Here is a 14647-nt window from a genome sequence, read left to right on the forward strand (position 1 = left end):
TTACTTACAACAAATTATTCCCAATTTCTTCTGCTCAATAGTTCTTTGAGACAATCCATCAGCCTTAGCCAATCGGAGAATAAAACCATCTGACTCGCCCATCCTGCGAATGGCCCTGCAGATGCCATAGGTTTTAAACTGGCCATTAAACTGGCCTGTGCCCCTGTCAACCTCAGCCACATTCATCTGGAAGGATGTGTGGTCCTTGGCAGCAATGATGTGGTTGCTCCAGGAAGCATTTCTGCAGCACGTACAGATTCACAAACTCACTGGCGGCGGCGTTCTGCATACTGAGGACATCCCTGCTCACAGGTCTACTAAGAATGCAGAAAGTTAATGACAGTTCTTAAACACTTTAACCTCTTTTGTAGCCCATCACCCACTGGAGATAGTGGGAAAAAAAGGATGGGGTGGGGGGATGGACCTATATAGAAAGGTTCTTTGAAGCAATTCCTATCTGTGTTGTCTGGAAATTGGCAGTTCAGTTCACCAGTTAGCAGGCAGCAGCAGCTCAGTCTACTCAAAATTTCTTTATGGATAGACCAGAAGTTCAGATTGGTAAGTAGGAATAGAGAACAAGAATCAGCAGTGGTGATACTTCCTAGCAGAGTCAGCAGTCCTCCGCCTCTCTCAGGGAAGCAAAGATCAGCAAAGATGCAAGACCAACAAGCACTGCACAGCTGGTTGTACAAGCAAGCCAAGCTCAGCCGCCATCACTGTCCATCAAGTCCTTTTTATACTCTCTCCAAGCAATCATGTGTCCTCCACGGGTCTTGCTTCAGCATCGGTCTCAGCTGACATCACTCTGTCAATCAGCCTGAGTCCACAGAAGTGCAAGAAGCCACAGCACACCACCAGAAGATATTAGGTGCATTTCTCTCTATGGAGTCCTGACAAATGCAGCTCAACTATGCAATGTAAGGCAGCCAATACATGGGTGTCCTTAGCAAAAAAATCTCTCATCATGTGTCCTTGCATGTACTTGCTTTAGCAGAACATCCTCTCTCCTGTGTCTGCTTCAGCAAAATATTCCTTTACGTGTTTGCCCCAGCAAAAATACCATCCAAAGGACTTTCCCTTAAGTTTCCACATCACCTAGTGATTTACCTTTTGTGGATTTTAGTTTAAGAAAATCGTTCCAAGGAAGAAAGATGCATTAAGCATCTATAAATACCACACAATTTTTTTGGAGTTGCAACAGTGAGACTCAAGAGCAGAGATGCCAAATTCTCCTTTCAACAACTCAACTTCATATGTAAGACAAAATATCTGGAAGGGCAAAACAGCCTAAGAATAAACACATTGTTCCACTAAAAACAGACTTAGAGAAGCCAACTCATCCCCAGACAAGGAACTCTAGAGAAGGTTCTGAGAAAGACATGCCTGGGTCTGAAATGGAGAAGGGGAAACCCTGCTTCTAGAACCAGTTTCTCATGGGGCTTAAGCAGCAGGTAACAATTTACCATATAATGTACATGACACTGGATTTACCTGTGACTGAGCAAAATTTTGCTTTTTGTTCCTACATGAGTGAGTCACATAAGTCCAGGTTGAGTTGAACTACATAAAAACTAAGACAATTCCATACATGTAGCTTGAAAATGTTTCTCTGCTCACGTGTAAAATGCCCATACACAACAAAAGGCTGGAGCTAGTGGCTGGGTTTGCTGAAGGACATCGGCTGCTGAGTTTGTGACTTGAACGAAGAAGAAGATTGAAGTCATGGCTGGTCCAGAAAGTGATGGCCAATTCCAGTTCACTGGTATTAAAAAATATTTCAACTCTTATACCCTCACAGGTAGAAAGAATTGTGTCCTGACCACATATGGAGGCATTGCTTTGTTGGTCCTATACTTTAAGTTAAGGCCTAAAAACACCCCCGCTGTGAAAGCAACATAAAGGATTTTGAAATGTCTGGCCTCATCTGTTAAGTCCCATGCCTGAAGAAGCTGATGTGAACTCATCATGTAATACTCAATATGTACAATAAACTGTGAACCCGGAAAAAAAAACAAAAGGCCTATGGCAAATTAGCAAGATTGTTGATATGTCTTTCAGTTATGTTCTGCTTAGACTATAGTGAAACTTGGGAGGCTGCTGCTTGCTGCTGGAGAGATTGCACACAGGCTTTTGTATGCCTTTTGGGTTCCCCAGGCTTTATCTTGCTTTGGTTTAGTCAAGTTCTACATCTAGGACAAGATCAGTATAGTATGTGCATGTTCATGTGACTGCATATGCAACATGTGTTTAGCGTGCATGCATGTGTATATATATGCATGTGGAAGTCACAGGTAGACATTGAGTGTCTTTCTCAATCGATGTCCACATAATTGATTATTTAATTAATTCTGAGACAGGGGCTTACAGTGAACCTAAAGACTGCCCAGCTCTGCCAGCCTGTCTGCAGAGGGGCCCAAGAACTACAGAGTGTATGCTGCCGAAGCTTGGCTTTCTATGTAGGTACTTGGACTCAAACTCAGGTCACCAGACTTGCATGGCAACCACTTTACCAACTGGTTTAACTCCCCAGCTCCTGAGACCACTCACCTTGTTGGTTAATTATGGGAGTTCCATCTAAAAACTGCCAGTAAGTGGCCTTCTGACTTAGGCAGATCACTCTTTTCTGGGAAACAAAGAAGTAAGTATAGGGGATCATATATGTGATATATAATACATTTTGTATATAAATATATGCATATATATGTACACGAAGATGGCTATAGAATGTGTGCACATGCTTGTGCACAGGATCTAAGGGTCTTGTCCAAGCAGAATGGTTCAGGCCCCAGCTGGCTCTGTGCTCTCCACCTTCTGCATCTCTCACATCACCCTCATTAATAAGTCAGCTGACTCGAGCGGGGACCCCGCTCCCCATTGCACATGAGGATTTCTAATTTCCTCCTGTGCATCGTTTCCTTTAGTGATGTCCATCTGAACTGTGCTACTGCTCTCACTACAGTTGAGAGAGAGAGAACGCCGAGAAGGGGCTGACATCCCTGTTGGCGGGGAGAAGAGCAGGATGTGGGGCCAGCTCTGCCTCATTCCCGGAGTTTAATTCCTTAAACCCGGTCACTGGAAGGCTGCCAGAGTCTGGACTATAGACCCAATACCTCAGACAAGAACTGCCTCCAGGATGTAGCCTAGACCCTACAGAAAGAGGTCTCAATACAGGAAGGTCTCACCTTCCACTCGCAATCTCCCTCTAGGTAGTGGTTTGCATGGTTTGCTTCAGTCTGCAGGTGGGTGGGCCTGATATACTAACTTTTTCTCATTATTTATTCAGTTTACATCCCTTTCAGTCCCCACCCCCATTGTGCTTCTTTAAAGAAGATTGATTTGTTTTTATTTTACGTATATGGGTTTATCTATAGAAATATGTGTATATTCGCTATGTGAGTTCCTGGTGCCGAGGGAGGCCACAAGAGGGCAGCAGACCCACTGGATCCCACCAAGCCGTTGTATGGGAACTGGAACCCAACAAGAGCTTTAAGGGTTCTTTTTAAAAACGTATTTGATGCTCATTGGAACACAGGCCTGTATGATGGTGCCAGAAATCCTGGAACTGGAGTTACAGACAGGTGTGAGTTGCCATGTAAGTGCTGGGAATTGAACTTGGGTCCTCTTCAATAGGAGCCAGTGTTCTTAACCACTGAGCCATCCCTCCAGCCCTGGACCAAGTGTTCTTAACTGCTGAGCCACCTCTCCAACCCCCATTCCCTGCTGAGTTATCTTAGTCATGCTTCATGATGTAGGTAACTTGTCTTTTTCTGATCAGTGCCAAGACTACAGGGTGGCATAAAATCGGCTAAGCTTTATCAATAACATATAACAAGACTTGGCGAGGCCTGACTTGCTTGGCCAGTAGAGATATAACATGTTCACATAAAGTACGCGCAAAGGGATCAGGCAGGCTTTGGGGGTGCGGTGGCAGAGGGGACAGTTGTTGTTCTTGTTGGTGAGGGCTTGTTTTGTTTTTCATTTTGTTTTTCTTTGTTTGTTTGTTTGTTGAGACAGTTATCTCTGTGTAGCTCTGTTTGACCTGAAGCTCACTTTGTAGACCAGACTGGCCTCAAACTCACCTAGAATTCCCAGTCTTTACTTCCGGAGTGTTGGGGTTAAAGGCATGTACCACCGTGCCTGGCACTTCTCTGGGTTCTTGACAGGCACACTGAAAACGGCTGTGCTGAAACAAAAAGGAGATATGAGATATGGGACGCCCACCCCTGAGATGGGAGCTATGGGACACCAGCCCCTGAGGCGGGAACTATGGGACACCAACCCCTGACACAGGAGCTATGGGACACCAGCCCCTGAGGTGGGAGCTATGGGACACCAGCCCCTGACACAGGAGCTATGGGACACCAGCCCCTGAGGCGGGAGCTATGGGACTCCTACCACTGAAGAGACAATTCTTGATTGTGCTAAGCAGCTTTTATGTTCTTGGCAAAGGGGAAAGAAAGCCATAGGTTATAGAAAGCTGCAGGGAGAGAAGTTATCTTTCTAACAGTTTCCCAGGGGAGACTGCTTGGAACTCCCCACGAATCTCCTACACTCTCCAGATAAGCTCTGGCTAGAACCTTGCTCTGCAGCTGTAGGGATGCAAGTGCTGTTGCCAAGATGCTGTGCTGCAGACATTGCCTCACAGCGTCATCAGACTTTGAGTGGTTTGTAAGTCTCGGGGCTGAGGGATTGAGCCCAGGGCTGCAGATGTGCCAAGCACCTTTCTGTGAGCGAAAAAAAGAGGAGCTTGAGACATGGCCACACTCTGTAGCAAGGCTTGCCTGCTCCAGAATGCACTAGATACGATAGGCTGGCCTCCATCTCACTGGATAGCTTAGGCTAACCTCATACTCCCAGCAGTCCTCTGATCTAGTTTCCCAATGGGGAACTGCAGGTGCAAGCCGCCACACCCTGCTGGGGAGCACCTGTCCTACCACTAAGCTACATTCCCAGCCAAGGGAGGGTTTGTTTGCTCAACTTAACCGTGGCACAGGGGAGAAAAAATAACTCTGAAAACTTACACATCCGAGTCTGACTCTCTCACTAAGTTGTCCAGACTTGTCCTGAACTTAGAATCCTCCTGCTTCAACTTCCTGAGTACTGGAATTTCCAGCCTGTACCACCAGACCTGTTTTCTAATTCACTATGAGAATGCAAACTGCACAAAAATCAGGAAATTTGTCCTTTTTCCTCACTCTTTGTGGGCCCAGATTTGAGAACAGTGTCAGCAACAGTGTATTTAAAGTCTCAAAACCTGCTCTCAGGTCAGAGATGTCAAGTGGGATACTTAGAGAAAACCACTGTTCTTTTAGGGAGCTCAACCTCAAAAAAATTAGAGTGAAGACTCCTTTAACCCTACAGTGCGCCAATACACACTGCAGTGGGACATGGGGCCTGTGGATCCTTTCTTAGTGCCACTACAATAATTCCAATGACACACACTTCCCAAAGGTAACAGGAATGGGGGGGGGGTGAGGGTAGCTTCTCCACCAATCCGGCCTCCGCCTACTTCCCCAGCTACCTCACTACTGTTCTTCTCTTTCCCTCAGCTAATGTACAATGCAGATTAGTAAGCAAATGATGGGTCAAGGCCTCGGAGTGTGACAGCCCTCCGGGCCTTACTTCTCTATCTTTCATGTCTCAGTGTCACAGACATTGTTCTCTTTCATCACAACTAAAGAACGAGTTGTTATATCCATTTACAGAGAGAAGGCCCTAACCTGAAAAAGAATGGGTGGTCTACTAAAGATCTTAAACATTCAAGACGAAGTTCTGGAGGCTGGAGAGATGGTTCAGAGGTTAAGAGCGCTAGCTGCTCTTCCAGAGGTCCAGAGTTCAATCCTTAGCAACCATCGGTGGCTCACAACCATCGGTAATGAAATTTGATGCCCTCTTCTGGCATGCAGGTGCACATGCCCATAGAGCACTCATATATCTAAAATAAATAAATAAATAAATATTAGTTAAAAAAAAAAGACAGATCTCTGTATCCAAATTCACGTGTTTTCCTCCCCATCATAACTGTAATGCTGAGGTCTCCAAAATCATAGTTGGCCTCTGGCATCTCAAAAAGGTGGGAATTTTGGCTTTCCACTCTAATGCAATGTGTGTGTGTGTGTGTGTGTGTGTGTGTGTGTGTGTGAGAGAGAGAGAGAGAGAGAGAGAGAGAGAGAGAGAGAGAGAGAGAGTTTGGATGACAGCCTGCTGGACCTGGTTTGCTCTTTCGGAAATCTTGTAGGCTCAAGTGCCTGTACCTACTGAACCATCTCACCGGCCGGTGAACAGGGAGTTTATCTACTTTGAGTAGCCAACAGAGGTGGAGTGAAAGTCTGTTGATTTCTTTTGGAAACCCGGCCCCGCTACCCCCCACCCCCGTCAGACAGTCCATTTGGCGCGCCTCCTCCCGCCGCTCGGTGGCGCTGTAGGGCCTGCTCGCGCGCGGAGGTGAGAGTCATCCTTTCTTGGTCCGGCCGCTAGCCTTCCTCTGTCGGAGGGCGGGGCTCGAGGAACCGGAAGTGCCGAGGCCTCCGGTGCTGTCTTCTCCGCCGCCGCTTTTAAGTCCCTTCGTTCGCCGCCTGGGTGCCGCGGGGGCCGCCGCCGAGGAAGCTGCTGTGGCCCCGACGGGAGCGGAGGCGGCGCGGCATGAAGCGGCGTAGGCCCGCTCCATAGCGCATCGGGACGGTCCGGGCGGGCCCGGGGGAAGGTGCAGTATCCGCCCGCTCTCCCTCCCCTGCGCCCGCGAGGCCACGGCGCTCCGGCCGGCCGCCCTCGGGCCGCTCCCGCAGGGAGAGCGGGCGGCTGGGCCCCGTTGGCCGGAAGAGGAAGCGCACACTCGGATTGCGAGGCCGCCAACGTTCGCTAGGCGCCCCTGAACGCTGGCTGCTGCCCGCTCGGACTCGCACGTCCGTTATCTTGATAGAGCCTGGCTCGGGTTGGGATGCCGGGGACGGTCCGGGCTTACGGAGGAGGAAACGGAAATCCGCAGAGGCGAAGGGGTTCGCCTGAGGTCCGCCAGTGGCGGATGGGATTCACCTTTGGACTCGCTGCTTTTCCCCAGCCGGTGTTCCTTCCTCCTGCTTCACTCTAGATCCATTCCTCCGCTCTCTCTGTCTCGCTGCCATTCTGTTCCACCCATTCGCTACAGGGTCCTTGCCCTTCCTGTCCAGCTTGCTCATCCTCTTTAACTAAGCCTTGCTGTTCCTACTGTCCTCTCGCGCCACATTCGCTGCCACACCTCTCCTTCCTCATTCATAGCTTTCAAGCCCTTACCTGGATAAACTTTCTCAGCTATAGACACCGAAGAGTGAAAAGGCTAGGCTCCGGTGAGGTGTGCAGGGTCTAGACGACTGATTGGTCGTTACTGTAAAAAGCTACGGGATGCCATTTCTGTAGACCCCACCCCAAGAGTCCCGAAGCTCTTTTTAATCCAATATGTCATTCTCGAAATGAGGGGCTTCGCACTTTGAGGAGATGTCTTGACTCTTAGCCAATTGCTGCTAACATCTTTTACCCCCTCTTGCCACATAGCTCCCTCACCTCTATGTGACATACAGAGCTTGGAGTCTAAACTGTTAACAACATGCAATTTATTGTTGCAAAAATAACACACACATTTTTTTCCTAAGCTAGACTATCAACTGGCTTCGTGATTATTTTTTCTTTTTAGAAACGCTACTTATTGGGGTTGGGGATTTAGCTCAGTGGTAGAGCGCTTGCCTAGCAAGCGCAAGGCCCTGGGTTCGGTCCCCAGCTCCGAAAAAAAAAAAAAAAGAAAAGAAAAGAAAAACTACTTATCTCACTTATTTTCAATATTATGGCAAGAAAAAGAATGCAAAAATGGAATACACTTTAAACGAATAGGACATCTTTGTCAAAAATTCTAGCTGGCTGTAGTGGTGCATACCTGTAACCCTAGCATTTGTGAGGCTGAGGCAAGAGGATCTTGAGTTCAAGACTAGCCTTGGCTACAGAGAGACGCTGCCTACAAACAGAAAAGTGAACACAATTTAGTTGATTAAATTCAAGTTCCCTTTCTGCAAACAATGGTCCATAATGCACACTCCATTGTACTGAATTTATTCTCTCACCAGCTTGATATGACTTTATGTAAAAGGAACATAGGCACATAGAAATAAATTCTATCTTTGTGTGTGTGTGCTTGTGTGTGCTCGCGGCTCTACATGCACATGTCTTGGGGATCGTGAGGATAACTTTTGGGAGTCCTCCCTTTCCACTTCGTTGAGGCAGAGTCTCAATTGCTGCGTACTCCAGGCTAAGCCGATTCTCCTCTCTCTGCCTCCCTTGTCGCATTAGGGGTGCTCGGTTGACAGACGCTCAAATGCTTTCCTGGCTTTCCGAGGATCCTCAGACTTCTGCTACAAGGGCTTTTACCTTTTGAACCAATTCCCTGGCCCTAGAGATAAATTACATCTGCTAAATTCAAGGCTTTACATTTGACACCTCACATCTACATGCCTTTTAAAAAAGGCATGTGTGTGTATGTGTGAGGGTATGTGCATGTGAGTGCAGTTCCTACAGAAACCAGAGGAATTGGACCCCCCTGAGAACTGGTCTTATGGGTGGTTGTAAGCAGCCAGAAATGGCTACTGGGAACCAAACTTGGGGCCTCTGCACTAGCATTATTAACTCTTAACTGCTGAGCCATCTCTGGCCCACTTTTGCAATTTTTCAAACCTATAATTTTCCCTTTAATGTGTCTGGGCATCAAGATTTACACCTCCTATCAGAAGTTAGCTACTCAATTTGAGTTATATGTTTCTGGAGAAAGTAATTCTAGGGCTGAACTCGTTAGCAAAGGTCTGCGATTTCAGCACTCAGGAAGCTGAAGCAGGAGGACTAAGAATTCAAGACCTGCCTGGGGTTTGTAAGACCTATCAACATACAGTTTTGACAAATTGGAGATCCAAAAGAATTCAGGCATTATATATTACAGTAACAGGAAATCTATCAGTTAAATATTTGGGGGTTTTTAGGCTTATTTTTTGACCATATATGTATGGTCCATTTTAATGATCAACATCTCTTATCTGGTAAGCAGGATTGGATGGTGAGAAAAGGAAAGATTCCTGTGAGAAGAGATCAGGATGAACGGAGAGATCTGTGCTTAAAGTTGGGCCAGGTGAAAATGATCTCTTTGAAAGTAGAGATCTGAGCAGATGAAAATACCATCAGGTAGGCACCAGGGAAGGTCCAGAAGTGGAGAGGGTGGGGCTGTGAGATGTACGCATTATGTTGAGGATGGATAGGACCCTGTTTTAGAAAATTCAGGCCACATGTTTTGAGGATATATTTGTATATAGAGAGTATCGGAGAATCCTGGAAACTAGTTAAACAGTTGTGAAAATTGCACAACCTATGTCGTGCAGAATATTTACTGTCAACAGTGGCAGAATGTCATTTAAACTGTACAGTGTGTGTATGTGTGGAGACTAGCACAGTCCAGAAATTTCCAGTTTTTAAATAGAAGTTGACGTGAGTTTTTACATAGAAGGACTCTCAAGTTATTAATGACTCCAGCTGGGCAGTAAAACTCTGGAAGTCTACTGAGCTGCTCTTTTCTGTTCCTTGGCCTTGTGCTTGCAAGGGGTAGAGGAAAGATAGGATTTCCCACTTAAGAAAATTGAATTGGATTGGTATAGATTCTTTTCATTTTAGTCCCTTGCTCCATCAGAAGACTAGGTCCTTTGACATACTTGATTGAAAGTAGGCCTTCTAGCTTTTAGTTGGGCCAACAGCCACCACTCCCAGGTACTGCCACCTGATACTCTTGAGTCCCAGTTGGTCTCAAAACTCAATTCTCTGCTGGATTTTAGTCAGTGGAGCCCTGGATGCCCAATGAGAGTGTTACAACTATACCCAATGTAACAGTATTTGGACTATTTTGTTATTGTTACATTGGAAGTGATAGTATCATGTACAGAAAATGATACAATGCCCCACTGTGCATAGTTCAGCACTTTTGCATACCAGTAATTCAAGTTAGGTGGACTGACTCACAGCTTGCACCTTCCGATTACTTACATTGCAGGTAACTTTTTAGCATGGATTGATGTTAACTGTAAAGCAGAGCTTTAAAAGAAAGACATCATCTTAAATACACAGCTATGTATTGATTGTTGGAGAAGTAGTTAATGGTTATGTGAAATGGTTACAATGTAATTTGTTTTAGTTTGTGGAACTGCGATTGAACCCACCACTGAGCAACATCTCTATATGGTTTCCTGATAGCCTTCTTGTTGTATTTATCTTTTTCTCATACTTTGCTCATGTTCTGTTTAAATATCAGAAACGATCAAGAGGAAAAGAGTATCTTCTGGGTTTGTAAAATAAGTATAATCAGTTTTCAAGGCTATTAAATTATTATGGTGTTGAACTGGTAAATTGGATATGGACTTATAAAATGCTGATGTGAATGCAATATGCTTTCTTCACTGATCACTTAGATTCATTAAAGCCACTTACAGACAGCCTTTTCCTTTTCTGAATAGGAAGTTACATCATCAGGAAGACTAGTCATGTAACCATCAGTGCACTAAGTATCACGGGTACTTGATAGTGCCTGGAGAAGAGCAGGAAGTTCAGAATGTGTCAGGCTGTGTTTGGTTGTCAGGAGTCCCTCTCTCGTAAGAGCAAACAAGGCATTTTCTTAGGTTACTGCCCTAGGTTGTTAAAATTTCATTGTAACAATGTTGTTACCGTTCTAATTTGTTACATTAGAAACAGAGCAATCAGCATTTGTTAGATGTGTTACTTTTTAAAATGCAGAAACACTTACCTCCTCTGGTACATAGCTTCACTATTGACATGCTCTGGAGTGGAATGTAACAGCCAACTGGCACACAGCCTGTTTCCTTCCAGTGTGGGAAAGGAAAAGGAATTTTGGCAGGAGATACCCAAGGAGAGCCTTTTATAAAAAGTTCCCAAAGGGATTTATAGTCACTGTGAAATTGACATGACCTCAATTTAAAAAAAAAAAATCCTTTTTGGAACTGAGCACAGAGGTGGAGGTGGGGGACGCCATTACTGCTTTTCTTATTAGGTTTCATTACAGTTGTGCTGAAAGGCATATTATTTATTTATTTGGCCGTTGTAATAATATGATAGAAGACGGTCCTGTAAACAGCCTTTTGTGCCTTGTTTTCCCAGGAAGATGCAACATGGCAGCAGCAATGGAAACAGAGCAGCTGGGTGTCGAGATATTTGAAACTGCAGAGTGTGAGGAGGGAAATGGTGAATCACAGGATCGACCCAAACTGGAGCCTTTTTATGTCGAACGGTATTCTTGGAGTCAGCTGAAAAAGCTGCTCACTGATACCAGAAAATATCATGGCTACATGATGGCTAAGGCGCCACATGACTTTATGTTTGTGAAGAGGGCGGATCCAGATGGACCTCACTCAGACAGGGTCTACTATCTGGGTGAGTACGAGGTTGCACTCTCAGCGAGGACACACCTCGGGTGTGAGAGCTTACTATAATTCAGAATCCACTTTGCTAATAAGCAAATCTGTGACTTGTTTCTTTTAAAGGGAAAAAATCACTTTTAATTTGAAGAACTTCTGTTTAATAGCCGTGCTAATTTTGATTCATTTCATTAGGTATTTTTACTTGCAGGCAGCAAGTAATTGACCATGATCTTTTTGACAAAGATGAAGTTAAGCTAAGACTTGATTACAGTGATTAAAGCTGGTTTGAAATGTTTTTCCTGCGGATGGTCAGATAAAAACAAATTGTAAACTCTTTAGTGTGCGCCTGTCCTTGGCAGCTACAGCTTCTACTGTTTTAAACCAAGTCTTGGTCTCTTCTTCCTGTGGCCATTTATTCCATGCTTAAGATCTGACCACATTAAATATATCAGTCCACTTAATGTTTTTCCTTTTCTGTGCTGGGGATTGAACTCAAGGCCCTGTGCATGTTACGAACATACACATTCCATTCCTGGGTCACCCACATCCTCTGAACTTCTGTTGTTGTGGTTACAGGTGTGTCATTCGGTCTTTTCTTTCCTTTTTATTAAATGCATTTATTTACTCATGTATGTGTGTGCATGTGCATACACCACAGCACCCATGAGACAGTCCAAGAACTACCTGTAAGAGTTGGTTCTGGGGCTGGAAAGATGGCTCAGTGGTTAAGAGCACTGACTGCTCTTCCAGAGGTTCTCATTTCAACTCCCAGCAACCACATGGTGGCTCACAACCATCTGTAATGGGATGCTCTCTTCTGAAGTATCTGAAGACCAAGTACAGTGTACTCACATATAAATAAATCTTAAAAAAAAAAAAAAAAAAAAAGAGTTGGTTCTGTCCTACCATGTGGCTCTCAAAAGATTGAACTCGATGGTCGGGCTTGGCAGTAGGTAGCTTTCCCTACTGAGCCATCTGGATGGCCTCTCCTAATCTACTTTTCTATTAGGAAAAAAGTAGTTTCCCACTGGATGGACACAGGATGAGACTGAAGCAGGAGGATCATGAGTTCAAAGGCAGCTTGTGCTACAAATAGCAAGTTCCTGACTCAAAAGAAGCTTCCTCCTTCAGAATAGCTGCCCATTTAAGTTTCTTTCATTCATTCATTCATTGTCATCATCATCATCATTGGAAAGAGTTTATTTATTTATTCCCTTTACAACCCAATATCAGCCCTTCCTCTCCCAGTACCCCCTCATGCAAGTCCTCCCCCACCCCCCTTTCCCTTCTTTTTTCCCTTTTCTTTTGAGAAGAGGAAGCCCCCTCTGGGTGTCAACCCTCCCCCCCCTTATAACATTTTTTTGGTACAGCATAAGCCTTATGAGGAACAGAAGACACATTTCCACACATGGCCTTCAGACCAGTAGAGTGCAGGTCCCGGTGCTCGCTTACAATCCTCAGTGGAGACACTTCAGGCTTTGCCACACAGCGCATTCTCCAGGGCTCTGTTACATCATCAGACACGTTCTTCTCTTGGCCAAAAGCATAGAGGGCCTAGATCTTGGCTGAACCTCCAAATATTCTCGGATTAGACAGGGCAGGTCGGGTGCACTTCTTTAGCTCCACGGAATTTTGATGGACGAAACCCTCACACCCTGGCTACCCTGCGAATCTCAGATAGCCCCAGCTGTGCACTGACCACTTGGCCAGCAGCGGCAGCCACCATCTTGCTAGCCTCATTCCTTATTAATTATTGCATGTGTGTTTTAGAGACATTTTCTAGAGTTCACATCATAATTAAAGATTGGTTCTTTTTAACTTTCAGAATATTTTGTTCTATAATTGCCTCGTAATGAGCAGTTATATTTTCCTGATTCCCTACTCTGTGCATGTGTGCGTGCACGCAAACAGGGCTAATAATCTACTTTTCACAAAAAATCAGGACAGAAACCGTCACTGTCTTAGTCATTCCTGACAGTGGAATTTTTTTTTTTTTTTTTTTTTTTTTTTTTTTTCTTTTTTTCGGAGCTGGGGACCAACCCAGGGCCTTGCGCTTCCTAGGCAAGCGCTCTACCACTGAGCTAAATCCCAACCCGACAGTGGAATTTCTTAAAGAACATATTCTGATTTTTTTATTGATATTGCTGAATGTCTCCTACAAAGAGGCTGTGGAGTTGGTATTTCTGTTCAGTCATCTCTACAAGACCTCTAACTCATTGTTGATGTGCTGATCCTCTTGCCTCCGCCTCCCACATACTCAGTACATGGAGCATCACCACACCAGTTATGGTACTTTTTTGGTGGGGGTAGGGGCAGGGTCTCACTATGTAGTCCTGACTTGCCAGGAACTTTCCATGTAGACCAGGCTGGCCTTAAATCCACAGAGATCTGCCTTTTCCTGCCTCTCCCTCCCAAGTACTGGGATTAAAAGCATGTGCTATGACACTCAGCCCTGGTTGTGGTTTTTTTAATGTTTAGAAGCATTTTGTATTATGAGGGAATTTATTCATTAAAGTATTTTCTGCTGGGATTTTTGTCTGTCTGTCTGCCTGCCTGTCTGTTTTTGTTTGTTTTGTTTTGCTTTGTTTTTGAGACAGAATTTCTCAGTGTAGCTCTAGCTGTCCAGGAACCCACCCTGTAGACCAGGTGGCCTCAAACTCCCAGACTCCCAAATGCTGGAATTAAAGATGTGTACCACTTCACCAGGTCCCTGGCTTGTTTTGTTGTTGTTGTTTTTGTTGTTGTTGTTGGTTTGGTTTTGGTTTTGGTTTTGGTTTTTTTGGTTTGTTTATTTTTTTGAGGTGAGTCATTTTTGCATTTCAGATACATTTATCAATGTCATAAATGGTACCTGGAGTGTACAGCAACATTCCATGTTCCCATCTAGCATAAAGTGCTTAAGTTTTGCTTGCACAATTCATCTTGAGTGGGCTCAGGGGACAGTTTAATGGAGGCCGAGGGCAGGGGCAGGACAGGAGCCTTTCAAAACTTTGCTTTTTCGGTCAGCACTCTTGATTTTATGAAGGATGAAGGCCATTAACTCCATTCCTACTCAACTTTACCAGTAAACCTGGTATAATATTGTTTCACGGGGACCTGGGCAGTCTTTAGAAGACTTTTAAGTAGCTCAGCAAGTTCAAGGCCGCAGGCCTCGACACACCAGCCTCCACGCAGACTGGGAAAGGTCACTGAGCAGGAAGGTGCCACACGGGGCCTCCTAG

The 14647-nt window shown here is 45.1% G+C and overlaps 2 protein-coding genes and 1 pseudogene across 5 annotated transcripts in view; 2 read left to right on the forward strand and 1 right to left on the reverse strand.

Moving 5' to 3' along the window:
• On the reverse strand, positions 1-289 carry LOC116908194 (annotated as a pseudogene).
• Positions 290-1654: 1365 nt separating this feature from the next.
• On the forward strand, positions 1655-1907 carry LOC116906757 (ATP synthase membrane subunit DAPIT, mitochondrial-like). The gene has a single exon (XM_032909585.1). It carries the CDS (start codon positions 1723-1725, stop codon positions 1897-1899), a length of 177 nt encoding a protein of 58 aa, XP_032765476.1. The 5' UTR covers positions 1655-1722; the 3' UTR covers positions 1900-1907.
• Positions 1908-6495: 4588 nt separating this feature from the next.
• The window catches only part of Dpp8 (dipeptidyl peptidase 8), a 54594-nt gene continuing 46442 nt past the window's right edge, over positions 6496-14647 (forward strand). The window contains exons 1-3 of one of the 4 annotated variants that reach the window (XM_032911446.1): positions 6496-6703; positions 9059-9192; positions 11167-11439. In XM_032911446.1, the coding sequence (XP_032767337.1) occupies positions 9177-9192; positions 11167-11439 (289 nt within the window). In that variant the 5' untranslated portion in view covers positions 6496-6703; positions 9059-9176. Of the gene's footprint in view, positions 6704-6729; positions 7007-9058; positions 9193-11166; positions 11440-14647 lie in introns of those variants that run through there. The other 3 variants (XM_032911443.1, XM_032911445.1, XM_032911444.1) reach the window with 3 other exon arrangements.

The sequence above is a fragment of the Rattus rattus genome, chromosome 8 (assembly GCF_011064425.1).
Source record: "Rattus rattus isolate New Zealand chromosome 8, Rrattus_CSIRO_v1, whole genome shotgun sequence".
Classification (NCBI taxonomy): Eukaryota; Metazoa; Chordata; class Mammalia; order Rodentia; family Muridae; genus Rattus; species Rattus rattus.

Coding starts and splice junctions, on each gene's coding strand:
- LOC116906757 (XM_032909585.1), top strand. CDS start 1,723: ATGGCTGGTCCAGAAAGTGATGGCCAATTCCAGTTCACTGGTATTAAA.